The 15348-nt window shown below is 38.1% G+C and overlaps 1 protein-coding gene across 4 annotated transcripts in view; it reads left to right on the top strand.

Moving 5' to 3' along the window:
- LOC121960311 (uncharacterized) overlaps positions 1 to 15348 on the top strand; it is a 46397-nt gene that overhangs the window by 13518 nt on the left and 17531 nt on the right. For 2 of the 4 annotated variants that reach the window (XM_042509984.2, XM_042509983.2), the window contains 2 exons: positions 3471 to 3558; positions 9051 to 12457. In XM_042509984.2, the coding sequence (XP_042365918.2) occupies positions 3471 to 3558; positions 9051 to 9212 (250 nt within the window). In that variant the 3' untranslated portion in view covers positions 9213 to 12457. Of the gene's footprint in view, positions 1 to 3470; positions 3559 to 4435; positions 6163 to 9050; positions 12458 to 15348 lie in introns of those variants that run through there. The other 2 variants (XM_088071356.1, XM_088071357.1) reach the window with 2 other exon arrangements.

Here is a 15348-nt window from a genome sequence, read left to right as displayed (position 1 = left end):
TACTGGTTTTTACCGATGGGGATTCCCTCTGCTGTGTGTGTGTGTGTGTGTGTGTGTGTGTGTGTGTGCGTGCGCATCCTGCTCTGCATGATAGGATGGGGTTAAAGAATGAGTCAGAGAAGATTTTTCTTGAGACGATATGATGGAAAATCATGGAAACATATTACAGATAGATAGGAAATTCTTTTCCACAGAAGGTGCGTCCATAGCACAAACAAGTAAGACATACAAAGTTGCATATAAAAAATTAAAATATATATTAAAAAAATATAAGTGTCTTAAATTTTGTCCAAAGCTCAGCCAGCATCAGAGACATTTAGATTTAAAGCATTCTGATCCTTATGGGATACGTTTGCTAAAATATTTTTCAATAATGAACAAATCCTATGAGACTAGAACCAAGACAGAATTCATCTCACTGACAAGTATTGTCTGTGTAGCCAACCCTTATACACTATGTTATTCATCATGTTTTCAAACACTAATAAAGTCGCCCTTCAGACATGTTTTAAAGTGAGTTACTCATATAGATATTTTTTTTCACATTGTTTTCCCACATAATACTGTGCTGGAAGCAGATCTGCTATTTCACTTTTGTTGAGAAATTCATAATCCGCTCTACCTTCCCTATGAGTGCTTAGCACTCGTCTTCGTTGGCTGGATTGGTAAGAGGAGTGAGATTGGTTGTGATTATTGTACTGTGAAAATCTCATACTGTTGTAGCACTACGGTATAGTGAAGGTTAGACATTTTAGAGGACATAAACAGAAGAAAACACACAATTTTTTTTGAGTGGAGGGGAACTTAGCCACATCGTTTCACTGACATGATCCTTCATTTGAACACGAGCACTGCAGTTTATTTTGAGTTGATCTACATACACCAGCCTGCTGCCAGAAATATTGACTAGTGCACCACATCAACCACTCCCCAAAAAATGCACTATTTCCTCATGTTGTTTTCAGTGCACAGCTTATTTTCTATTTTTTTTTAAATTTAATGAAATTAGATACTGTATTTGTGACCCATTTTTAAAGATTTACATCTTCAATAGGAACTGGCTCAGGGCTGACAGGTAATTGTGAGAGATTTGATGTGATATATGTGTGTAATAGTATGTGTCTTAATTGCTGCTCAAATTAGTGAATTTCCCCCAGGATGTAGTTGTCTTTCTGTCTGTCTGTCTGTCTGTGTGTTTGCTGTATTTACTCTTCAAACCTTGTTGTTTATCTTCCGGTCTGTTTCTCTTTTCTCCTACCTGCCTCTTTCTCTGCGTCCCCATCTGTCAGTCTTCCTGGAGACTATTTTCCTGTCTGCCTTGATAGTTGCCTGGCTCCGTTCCTTGCCACCTGGCTGTTTTATTTAATGACTGCAGTCCTGTTACATAACAAGCCCACCTACAATAACTACAGTTTAACCATATTATCGTTTTGTGTGTGTGCTTGTGTGTGTGTGTTTTTGTGCGATAATTATATTCTGTCCACTGTGGGCGTCTCAGTGCATACTGTATCGTCAGTCTGTGTGTTTGTGTTATTTTCCAGTTGGAAGCAAATAGTAGAGCTGGGGAGTTAACATCCCATCAACCAAGCGCCCACACAGGCTCCGCCCGTAGATAAATGAATCGGAAACGATACCAAACAGAGATAAAGATTCGAGCTACTGCAGCATCTTGTGTTGCTAGTTTTACCAGAATAATCTGACAACATGGGGTTTCCTCCTCGTCAACAAAAAATGCTGACGTACATCAGTTTTCATTTGAAATGGAAACTATTAACAGATCTCAAGGTTGTGGTTGCTTGATTAGTATTGTTCTCTCTATTTCAGTAAATTAACCATTGTGAGAACCTAAAGATAACTTTAGGTCTTTTGGTTACAAACTGTGAACATATTTAATAAAAATTACATGTATAATTATAAAAGGTATGAAGGGAAAACCACAGTTAATAATTTTACCCCCAAAAATATGAAAATAAGACACATGACAGAGGACAGAGTATAAAAGTAATACATAACTGGATTAATTAAAGGTCTTCTTGGCCTCAGCTTAGTGATGGTGTTTCAGACTGCTCTCTCATTACACTTCAGAGTAAAAAAATTAATTATACTGTGCATTATATTATACTTCTCTGATACACTTCCCGTTCACTGAGCATATTTGATATGTCCTGATGCTGGACTGCTTTGTAAGACTTCCTCTGTCTTCCTATCTCAGTATTACTGGACTGCATTGTATGCTGCACATCTTACTGTTTCAGGATGGGTCTAATAGCACATTAAACCATTAGACAGATGCTGCAGAGAACACTAATATTCTCCCTTCTCTCTCTATCTCAAACTCTCACACACACAAAGCCTCTGACACACATTGGACCCAGACTATACACACTACTAATGCTTCCTGTTTGCCTTTAATCAGAGCTCAGGTTTCAGGAAGACAGGATGCATTAGTGGTGAGAGGGGAGCAATGGCCTGCATTAGCAGGCTGTTGACAAACCTGTCGGCTAGAAACAACCCGAATCTCTTTATTTTCAAGTATATTTTTAGAGGAGAAATTGGAAAGTTACAGCAGGTATGGCAGAAAGAGTCAGACAGCCAGCACGTGTCAAGTTGTAACAATGATTCAGGCACATGTTGTATTGTTGCACACCTTCAGCCTTGTTTTGTCTAGAGTCCATGTGATTTTCTCTTCATGCACACAAGAGAAATGTATCATTTCATTGACTCTCATACCACAGAGAGGTCAGAGGTCAGCTGGAACTGGCAAAGAGTCTGGGTGCTGTTCAAAAGTGCATTTCCAGGTCAGAGTTTTTGAGCACTATGAAGCATATCGATCAATGTTTTATTTCTATCATGTATGTTGAACATCCCTGCTGCCAGTTTCAGTGCTCCTCTGCTGCTCAACAATGTGCCCGTGAAGTCTCCAAAAATCAGTATAATACGCATGTAATCTATGAAGAAATGAGCAGGCACACAGACCCAGACAATATTGCTCTATATTCCAGATTATGATTAAAACATCCAAAGCAGTGCACTGTTGTTTGTGTGTCAAAGGAATTCTCCACACAGTGTCACATTTAATTTAATCTCCATTCATTTGTAAATGACATATCAACATGATATATTTAATTGGTCAGTGACCAGGGGCTACTATTCGTGTCCTGTCATTGGTCAAGAGACAAGTGACATCTGCCCATCATCTGATCATCATATGACGTCACTTCTGATGGTCATCCTGCTGATAACAACGCCTTCTTTGACAGATTTGCTAGACGTGCAGAGCAGAGGCATGAAGTGGTCATTATTCTGCCGAGGGACCGGCTATGAATGGAATTCAAGTCCAGTTCTGTTGAACAATGCAGACTTCAGCACTCTGGAAAATCACATTGTGTTCTCCCAGTGATTGTCGCTGATTTCTTTTTACACGTTTTGCATTTATGTGTAACTATAGCATTGTGTTTTTGTTTATGCAGGAATGCAGGCCAGGAGCACTTCCTGTGTTCCTTCGGCAATGGGCCCAGAAGCTGCATTGGAACTAAACTCACTGAAGTCTTCCTTAAGGTGAAGATGATTTTTTTTAATCATAACACTACCATAACCAAAACACATGTAAAAATAATAATAAAAAAAATAATAAAATAAAATAATATATATATATATATATATATATATATATATATATATATATATATATATATATATATATATATGTACACTGTATTTTTCAATTATGAGTGAATCTGTTCACAAATGGGAGAAAGAAAATGGGAATTTGCAACCAAGAACAAAGTGAGACTTGGGAAAATCCTTTTGTGTCATATGTAGATGGATACAAGATGAAGGCACAACACATCTATAGCTGTTGATGACTGACATGATATGGCCAACCAAGTCTCCAGGAAAAATACTGGCATCATACGTTTTTTCTGCAAACTATGTATATATTACATTTTCATGGTATTATGACTTAAAAGGATAGTTCACCCAAAAATGAAAATTCAGTAAATCTCTTCACCCTCCTGCCAATGCAAAGGCAGGTAAAGTTTTATAGTCCACAAAACAAAGCCGGAGTTTTAAGGAAAAAGGTGCTGCACTCATCTCCCAAAAAATTGAAGCAAACGGTGAACAGGATTCAAACCTTATGAAAAATACATAAGAATATCACAAAATGTCTCCATACTGCTCATCTGAAGTAATCCAAGTGTCCTGAAACTGAAACCCTGACATACCAAGTTGTTTTGAAAAATGACACTTAACTTATTTTCATTTTTGCATGAAGTATCCCTTTAATATACCTAGTTTTAGGGGCACAGTCCCATAAATGTATCAGTAACAAACGATGATTCTTTGTGCCACTATACTGGCAGGAAATGCAGCATTGTCTCTGTAAAAAACAATTCCCAAAATCAAACTGGTTTTGTTGTGTGTTGGTCTGCAGCTTGGAAAGTGTCTCGCCCAGGTGACACACCATCCTCCATCTCCCAGTGACAATGTCAGCTCATATACTTGTCATGTCATTTTAGAAACATAATATGATACATATGAAGCGTCCAAATGGAACATGTTCATGGTTTGTCTAAATGTACAATGCCAACGTTTTCTTCTGGCGACTGGCTGATATGGAATATGAACAAAGAAAGAGAGAGAGAGAGACGTGATTCATGAGCACCTCTCAGGGGAATGACGAAATGCTTGGCTGTGTGTGTGTGTGTGTGTATGTATGACAGCCCAGGTACAGGCTGTCCTGTTTAAACCACCTGCAGGTCCCCACGACAGCACTCACCATAGCCACCTTTGCCTATATACCCAGGAGATACACACACATATATGCATACACAGGCTATCAAGGCACCGGAACAAGACAGGTGTTTACAGGTGTGACAACAGGAAGAAGAGAAATCTATTTCCCATGGGAGGATGTTCCCTCCTGAAACAGCTGCGTCTATGTATGTGTTGTGAAACTTGACACTGGGGAGTGGAGTGTGACAACCCGAAAACAACTACTGTGAGCCGGTGGATTCCCAAGGTTTTAATTGGAAACGTGCTGAACAAGATGGAAGGATTCCCTCTTGTTTTAAGTAATGATGGACAAACCTTGTGTAGGTTTAAACTTTCTGATAAAAAGATTGATTTTTTTTATTCATCAGACTCTTTATTGGACTCTTTTCTTAGTCTGACTCACAGTAGTCTGCTATTTGAAAGTACTCCTGCTCAGACAGACCTATTGCCACGCTTCGTTTAAGCACTGTGTGTTAAACAACAACAGTCTCTAAGCTAGCCACCTACAAGGTACAACTTTTGTAAATGTTTTATGTGACGTATCCTTTTGCAGGGATTTAGTCATTTTAACACCAGCGCTCGCTTTCCACCCTCCCAACACAATTTTTCAGGCACGCAGTCTAGGGAGGGGTGGTATCACAGTATTACAGTATACCAGTATATTTAGAAATCCCAACAGTGTGATTTTAAATATCTTTAAAAATATGGTCCCTTATCTTTCTATTGACTTAATACTAGAGAGGCTGTATTGAGGATGTTTTGCATGCAGTGTGCATCATGCGCCCTGGAGGTCACGCCCAGGCCACACTGCATGAGTGAACATTGTGTGTTCACATTGGCAACGTTTGTTGCTGCTGCGCTGCTTCAGAGCTGCCTTCTGTTATAACGACTGTATTTCCACAATTAAAACCACATTTAGAGCATTTATGAGGCCGTTGGTTGAAAAATATGGCATCTTAAATCCAAAGCTTTTAAAGCCTACAGTACTAAGTAATAGTTGCGAAGCTGTGGTTGGACACTTGAAGATGTGGGAGGAAAGGAAGCAGATTGCAACACTCAGCCAATGAGACGCTTATCTCAGAAGTACACATCCGTTGAGTCAGACTGTTAGCTAACAGACTTAAAGTACATTATTTAACCTACTCTGATGAATCACAGTCACTGAAGGGGGTTCAGTCAATGCAGAAGTGCTTGAAATCTGCGTTATTTCTAATAGCCAGCCGGGGCACCACACCACTGGTTGCAAAGAGAAGTTATATTGTATGGTAGTCTATGGAAAAATGACTCTACATCTTACTTAAACTATGCGTCAGTAAACATTGTCATCAAACATTTTATGGTCTCAATTGCTTGATTAAAGTCTTCTCCAGTACAACATGACGTTCATCTTGTTAATTATAGTTTAGAGTTACGAGACGATAAAGCAGAGTATGCTTTATGGCGTAGCTATATTGTGATTGACAAGTCACTACCGCAGCGGTTTCTCCGGGTTGTCAGTGAGACCCCCCCCTTGCTCCTCCCCAGCTCCACCTTTTAGTCCAAATATGGTCACTTCTGGCTCCAAAACAACATGATAGCGATGTCAAACTCAAGGACTCAAAGCGGTAGTCCACAAAAGTGTGAAGTCACAGTGGCTGTAATTTTCCTTAGAAATTAAATTAGATTTTACTTTATCGTCAGATATAATCCAGAAATTTGTCTTGCGTCAGCTGTTTAACATTATACACACAAATACAAAAATACAAACAACATTTAACCAAACAACAAAATCATACAATAAATGCTACAAATCACAACAGTGGATGTAGTGCAACATATTACTCATTCCCCATTACATTCAGTGATCTACCTAGAAGCTGTACTCTGATGAGCAAATTGAAGGAAGAGCAAAACCAGCACCACATGCATACAAAGATAATATGGATCATGGTGCAAGCTATCCTAAATGTAACTGAGAGGGATGACTCAATCTTACACACACATACCCACACGTACACACACACACACACACACACACACACAAACACTCATGACTCATTGTAAGTGTTGGGGCTGATTAAATGAGGCTCAGGTGAAATGCTCAAAGCAGTTTAATGATCTGCTCTCTCCTCATTCAGCTCTCCTCATTGTTCAGTGGGACAATCATATCTCATTATTTAAAACCAGATTTCTTACTCGAGATAACCAGAGGTGCTTTTTTATTGCTTAAACATGTGGCATGAATGGGATAAAGGTGGGCAGAACATTTCTCTAATAATCTTGGACAGTGGGTAAATGGACAGTGGGTAATCATCCCTCTGTGTTTATTGTAATTTTAATTGCATCACAATGTATTTAATTTTTTTAAGTCTTATCTTTTAAAAACAGTCTGGTTCCATTTCTGAGTGTTGATCAACATTTTATTTAATAAACACTGACACAAGCTGGTCACCTGTCAACCAGTCACTGTCGACTAAAATATATCAGAATTATGATATCACCCATAGCAACGGGGTCAACCCTGCTCCTTTTCTTAAAAGTTGCTCTCAGCAACATTAAGCAATATGATCCAAACATGCTGTGTAATATTCTAGAAGAAATATACACGCTGCCCGTCACCTTGTTAATGTTTTAATCTCATCTCTCACTGTAACCTGCTCTGTTCAGACCATTTGGCTGTAAACTGTGTCTGATTGGCTCTTGGCAGACTGACCACTTGCACATACCACCACACACAAACATACACACACATAGGAGGGCGTGACCAGAGTAAAAAGTAGACCGCAGGGATCTGGGTCAGAGATGTGACTCATCGCCTCCTTGCTTCATCCTTCCCTCTTTCCTCCCACCCCCACCATCATCATCCTTCCCTGATTCCCTCACTTCTTTCCTCCATTCCCATTCATTCATCCTGCTCCTCCCCCTCTATCAGGAAAATCTTCATTCACAAAGTGGAGGAAGGCGGGGCATCTGGACGTTGCTGTTTAATGTGATTGGTCTGCTCTGTGGCTTAGCATCAGCCAATGGGGAATGCTGGCTATGGTGTCACCAGCTGTGGACTAAATATGTAGAGTAAAATAGAATCAGTTTTTTCATGTTTTGTGGTACCCAGTAGTGGAAGAAATATGCAGATCCTTTACTTAAGTAAAAGTACTAATACCACACTGTGAAAATACCATGTTATGCTATACTATGTATGTGATTGAAAGGCATGCATTGAAAAATTTCACTTAAGTACCTAAAGTATTAAAAGTAAAGGTACCCCCCCCCCCCCCAGAAAAAACAAAAAACAAAAACAACACTCAAACATTTGAAATAAATAATAAATAAAAAAATAGAAAAACATAACATAAAAATTATGAAGTAAACACCCCCAAACTCAAAATGATGAATACACAAATTATGAATACGCAAAAAATTGAAAATTATTAGAATGAATAGAAAAATACCAAAAAACACTCATAATCATGAAACAACCTCAAAATTATTTATCCTTTATATTCAATTAATTATCTGACAATCAGATTATTGATCAATTAACTACTCATTTAAGCTGTACTTGTGCAGATTGTTTGGCAATTTAATTTATAATCAAATGGAAACTCTTGTGAGATTTTTATGCAAAAATCTGAATTTGTAAAGTAACCGATACAGTCAGATAAATGTTGTAAAAAGTGCAGTATTTCTCTACTGAAATGTAGTGGAGTAAAAGTATAAAGTGACATGAAAAGAAAAGACTCAAGTAAAGTACAAGTACCTCAAATTTGTACTTCAGTAAGGTTCTTGAGCAAATATACTTAGTTACATTCCTCCACTAGCGGTACCATAGTACAACTTTTGCACAAAATAGAATGGGGATGGGAGAAAATCTGAGTCAGATAGAAAGCTGTGAAGCTATGCTGCATGGTCAAATGAGCATAGATATTAAGGAAGTGTGTATGATGAGTAAACCATGTCCGCATGGACTGAATGTTCTGTTTCAGCTTGGCTCCTAAAAGGTGTTGCATTGCATTCCTTCTTTGAAATGTGGAAAACAACACACAGACAAACATAAAGTGTTATGGAGGCTGTAGCTTTACAAGTTGGAGACTCATTCAGCGTTGGCGGAGGCTCTCGCTCTGCCAAGTGCCTTCTGGTTTAACATTTTGTTTCTGTACTGCTATAAAATTAGGAAATTGTCACTTCCACCCCCACCGCTTTTAACTCTAAAGATCATGCAAGAAGCCAGCTCCGTTTATGTCGCAAAGAATTTACAGTGTATTCAGTTTTTCTTTCTTTTCTTGTTTTGCTGCCAGGAAGCATGCACGTACCTGCTAAAGCACTACGACTGGTGTTTGGACCCTCCATCACAGGACCTTGAGTACAAATGGCTGCCTGTGTCTCGCCCCGCCAACCCCCCCACCATCTCCTTCACCCGACTGGATCAGACCAGATCTGACAGGAGCGACACCAACTAGGGATGCACAGTATGTTTAGCAATATACCTGCAGATAAGTTGTTTTTTTTTGTTTTTGTTTTTAAAGGTAGAAGCACAAAACATTTTAGCTAGCTAGAGGCCAAATATGCCTGTCTAGAATGTGCAGAACAAGCTGGAAAAAAATGCAAAGACGTAGAGGGAAGCCAGCAAACTGTGAGGCTTTCCCCCTCTGCGTATAATACAGTAATCGTCCTGGGGAAAGCAGAGGAGTGTGCTGGTTTCACTCTGTGTTCCTCTGCCAGATATTCTGCAGCTTTGCTTGATGAATCTGCAACAGAAGACAAAATAAGTGACTCATAATCTTTCCTCCACAGCTGAATCTGACACTGCTAGACAGCATTTTGGGTCTGTTTTTTTCACTGAGTCATTTATCAGAGTTTAAAAAGATACCCAACATGAAGCTCTTTGCATCACAAAACCTGTTAAATACACCTTTCTTTTATCCCACGGTGGAGTTAACTGTGAACAGAAGTTACCTACAAAACCTCAGCTTATATGTGGTAAAAATCAAATTTTTCCCACACTGCAGTATCAATATTTAAACCCAATAAATCCAAGAGAACACACACTCACGTGCAGGTAAACCCTCAGATTCATCTCCCCTCCCCCTTCCACCACCTAGCAACCACCACTGCTTAGCAACAGTTCGTCATACCGACACTGACTTTAGTATGCAAGTCTCACACACACACTAACCTGGTTATTTTTGAAAGCAGTTGGCAGTGATACACATACCATATGAATCACATGCAAATGATGCCAGGAGGCGTTTTGAGAGCACACGTCTAAATTTTAAATATCCTCAGTGATTTTTAGAACATGAATCATAAACCAAACTGACTACTATTAGTTTTAACTTTTCATTTATATATAATCAAGTGTGGCACACATTATTTATACTACATTAAATGTTTTGTATGTTTGCATTTATCTTTCATAGTCTTTCAAGCGCATTAATGGTTACATTTTAATCCTTAAAATGTTGTCTCAGTTTGACAGAAAACAACTGGCATCATGCAACATTTTCTTAAAATTTTCTTACATTTTCTCTTAATTTTCTGGTAAAACAAAATATAAGAGAACTCTAGATGCACCAGATGTTCTTAACCATCCAAATCTACTCTAACCCAGGTGTACTCAATGCTGAATCTCACTTAATCATCTTAATAAAGTCACCTATTAGCATAGGTAATGTCCTCTGAGCACCATATAAGGGCATGTGTTGTGCAGTGTGCAAAAACTGTGGCACATGGCCAAGACAGGGGTGTAGGAAGAAGAAGAACTTTTGCGGTGTGAAACTGACATGCTGTTAAATAAACTTAAAGAAAGTAAATAATATTTAAGTATTAAAAGTAAAAGTATACAAAAATTGAAAATGAAATAAATCTAAATAATTAAAAGGAAAAGCAGCAAGTCCTCATACATATAGTATATATAAGAAGCTGGAACCATGAAATGTTTTTTTTACACGATTATAAAAATAGTTGCCAATAGCCCTCTGACAATGTTTCTGTCAAAAGAAGCCCATCAGTTGTTGACAGGCATTTTACTGTGAAATATTTGCAGGACAGTATTGTTGACAATGCAGTAGCTCGCACAGCTTCATAAATAAGTGGAGTATGTGCTTTCAATTGTGGATATACAGTAATTGTAACAGTAGGCAGCCCGTCTGGATTTTCAAATACCTTGGTATACCGTAATACAGTGATACCGCCCATGTCGACACCACAATTTGCTCTTCTCCAGTAAATCCCAATTAAAGTGAAACAAAATGAAATAAAACAGCATAAAAACATATAAGACATATGGCTAAGGGACCCAATCACAGAAATAAACATGCAACAACATTAATGCGGTATTTTATAGTCTTTAAGATATCCATGCAGCATGAACATGTTCAGTCTCAACTGAAACATGTTCAGCTACAGTGTGAATGAAGCCTGAAGTGTGTAACTTGGATGAAATGTGAGCTATGCTGTTAATGCTGCCTGCAGTCTCTCTAATAAGCTGTAGGCATGTGTCTCAGAAAGATGCTTTTGTGCTGCAGAAAGCTGCTCAATAAATCTACTGTGTTCTCTTCACCACACTCTCACACACAGAACTATACTCCCTTCTGTACACAATGAATTATGCTGCAGATGTGCATATTTCATTCCATTGTCTCTGTTTCTCCCTCACTCACACACACACACACACACACACACACACACACACACACACACACTTGCGGACATACAGTACATCACACAAGATCTGGCTGAAAATTAGATGCTTGTGAACATAGTGGTATGACTCACACTGTCTCCCTGCACTTGTCCGTTTGTTGCCGGTCCAACTTACAACAATATACAACAGGCGAGAGCGACTTATAGTGATAAGTGATGTCATAGTTTGGGATTCATGTCCAAGTGGTGGGAAATGTACTTGCAGAGAATCAACACTTTATTGATATTGGTGAATTGAATAGGTGAATATTATGTCATCTCTTATGAGCATGGTACTGGCATTGAGTGCATGGACTTTAAAGGAATAGTTTCACATTTTGGGAACTATGTTTCTTGCTTTCTTGGCTAGTTGGATGAGAAGATCAATACCACTTTCATATTTTTCAGTTAAAGATTAAGGCCCTGTCTACATGTATAGAGAAATTTTTGAAAATTGTAATTTTCTTTTACACATTGGCCTGTCATACACACAAATTGGATTTAAGGTCACTGGAACGGGCATTTTTGGAAACACCTCATACTTCTTAAGCAAACTCTATTTACTTAGGTAGAGGCACTAATACCACACTGTAAAAATACTCTGTTACAAGTTTAAGTCCTGTACTGCAAATTTTACTTACATAATAGTAAATAAGTATAATCAGGATAAAAAAACTTAAAGTATTAAAAGTAAAAGTACCGAATTCAGTGAAATAAAAAAAAACTCAGAAACTGAAAATTAATATTTTTTTGTTAAATTAGAAAAAAACCCTCAAAAGAACAAAGAAAAAACAAAATCCATCCACAAATTAAAAAAAAATATCCCCCTAAAAACATTACAAAAAATAGAAAAAAGCACCTTAAAATTATTTTAAAAAATCCCAAACACCCTCAGAATTGTTTATTATTGTTTTTTGTTTTTTTAATAGAAAACACATCATTTGTTTAATCTGTTCAAAAACTGAAATGTAAAAACAACAGGCTGTAGCTTCTTATCACAAAAACAGTCCTGCACATAGCTCTCCTTAATAACGTGAATTTATGTTTTATGAACAGACTATGGACAAAAACATGCAGATTATGTTACTTTAACTACTTTTGTCCTGTTACTGCACATTTGATGGATAAGAGGTCAATTTGATTTGGACACGCTGGCTCCTGTAGACCTTTAGGTCACCTGATGAACAGATCAGCATTTCATGCGACATATTTGTTTCATTCCAAGCCAACTATCTGTGTGCCTCTTTGTGGTCCACCCCCTCACATATAAAACTTAATTTAAAAATCAGCTGACTGTTGACCTACAAACAATGGCCCAGTGAATTTATCCATGTGAATATCATTTTAATGAATTCCAAGAATGTGATGTGCAGACGTTTACACGTGTAGATGACAACAAAACGGAACTCATTCAGAATGAAGTGGAAGCTCAGGGGTCTGTTTTGTGGCTCAGGATCCGTCATTGAATGCAGCTCACACTGTTTATCATGCACATGTTTTATAACAAGAAAGATTACTGGATAGAGAAGAAAATAAAAAATAAACAATACACTCCAGGTGGTTCCATCCAGGATTGTAAGAAAAAGGAAATCATGTCTGTCACACACACACACACACACACACACACACACACACACACACACACACACACACACGTCTAACAGGAGGTAGGACACTGTATCCAGATGGCAGAACAAAGCCTGAGGTCAGTTTTAATGACCAGAGCTAATTACCACATGACTGTCCTATCTGTCCGCTCCCGGTGGACTGTTGGCCTTTAATAGGCTATACAACAGGAAGTAAAGGCAGGAAAACCCCACCGCCCACCCCTGCCACGTACACACAAATAGCAGTCACTGCAAACAGTGTGTGTTACATACACCCAGCTTATTTTTATATGTACAGTAGACTCACAGTTACCTTGAAGCTAGACATACATATCCTATATTTGATCTAAAATGTAATGGCTTTAGATGCTAACTTTTACCTTGCTAAGTCTGTCTTTTTTTAACTCTTTGAACTTTGAGCAAACTGGCTTGATTTCTTTAAAATGCAAAGAAGGAAATGCGTATTTTTTTTATTTTTATTTTTTTATTTTTTTTTAAGATTATTTCTTGGGGCTATTTCCCTCTATTTGATAGCTTGGAGTTGTAGAACACTGGGTGAGTGTTGCCCTTCTTGCTCTGTAGTTTTAGTATGATATCTGATTTTTCACAGATGTAAATCAAACACCCCACACACTTTGTGGACATTCATACTTGTAATAAACATTTAAGCAAAAAGGTATGGTGAGGCATTGTTACTGTTGGGCTCATATACATAGCTGTGCTGCCAGTGGTTTTTTTTGGTATCACCTGGTAGTCTCACTCATAGTTTTGATGTCTACAAGTGTTTGTCTATAATGCAGTTGACTTCCTGCAACAAACCTGCAGCACACTCACAGAAACACACTCACAGAAACACACAAGCATGTGTCCGTCAATGCTGCACACACACACTCACACACACACGCACTTGCTGCTTACTACTGTGTTTGTCTGTGCGCAGACAAGCAGGAAGGAAAAGCCATTAGTCACTGAGGTGCCATCAAGCACTGTTTAATTGTCTCATTTATCTTCCCTGTGCCGCTGAACTCCGTGCTGCCGCTCAGATTCACCAGGGAGCCCTCAGGAGCGGAGCACTCCACCAAATATAAGTATATAATCATTTGTTGCAGCAAGTGGTCTTATATCTTCTGATGTGAGTGTCTCTGGCAGAAGTTGAAAAGGGGTGAGGAAGTTCCCGCTTGTACTGTAACATCAGTTGAGTTTCAGCTCGGTCATAGAATATTAATGAACTTCCTGTGACTTGTTGAGGAAGTTGATGGATGTGCAGACTACTGACAGCACTGACATCAGAGAGTGAATACCTTCATGGTAGAAACTGAATTGAGTCAGACAGCATGGCATAGATTTATTTTTTTAAGTGATGCAGGGATGACCTTTTTGTGTAGGCCTACCCAAAGTTACTTTGGTACAATGGAGGATTAGGGCCAAGTTAGAGAAAAAAAGTTTGATTGCAAAAATAAAGTAATATTATCACGAGAATAAAGTCCTAATTTTTAAAAAAGAGTTGTTGTATTATGAGAATAAAGTCATTGTCCCCACTTGCCAAGGAGGCTGCCTCTGCTCATGCCTGTTTTATAGTTTGCTCACAATACGTTTATTTACGTAATACAATATCCCCTTTCTTGTAAAAATACAACATAATTCTTGTAAAATTACAACTTTATTCTCTTAATATTATGATTTTTTTCTCATAAAATTACAACTTTTTTATTTGTAAAACTACGACTTAATACGAAAAAAAATGTTTTCATGATTATACAACTTCATTCTCGAAATCTCAAAAAAAAAAAAAGTGAGTCTAAACTAACTCTTTTAAAAGTCACACAAAAAACTAGCTTATCAAGTCAGCTGTAGACCAGTGTCCAGCAATGTTTTCTCAGTGGAATCTGGCTTTGATGATAGCAATAGATCGACCTCAGTTGCCTCTCGGAAATTGGTTTCTGACAGCAACGTAATGTGGTGAAAATATCGTTAGTACAGTAAAGACTTAAACTGATTTAGATTTTTTTAGCTGGGATCTTCGCAGCAATACTTTTCTAAGCATCCATGTTGATCTGCAGCAACTTTTTCAAACTTGGGGCCGTGCTGACCGACATCTACAGCATGAAACACACAAACAGTGAATAAGTACCCCACATTAAACACCATAAAGCAACTGACATCTATTTAGGTTAAGTAAAACAAATGTAACTGCTATTTGTAGTCCTTTTAAATGCACTTTCGTGATCTTATTTCATAACAGTTTACTACGCAGGAAGATTATTTCAGGACTATCTGTCATCCTCTTGTGATTTATTATCGATTG

Source organism: Plectropomus leopardus, chromosome 20, assembly GCF_026936395.1.
Source record: "Plectropomus leopardus strain MGB_pleo_1.0 chromosome 20, ASM2693639v1, whole genome shotgun sequence".
Taxonomy (NCBI): Eukaryota; Metazoa; Chordata; class Actinopteri; order Perciformes; family Serranidae; genus Plectropomus; species Plectropomus leopardus.
This window is presented reverse-complemented; position numbering and strand designations above follow the sequence as displayed.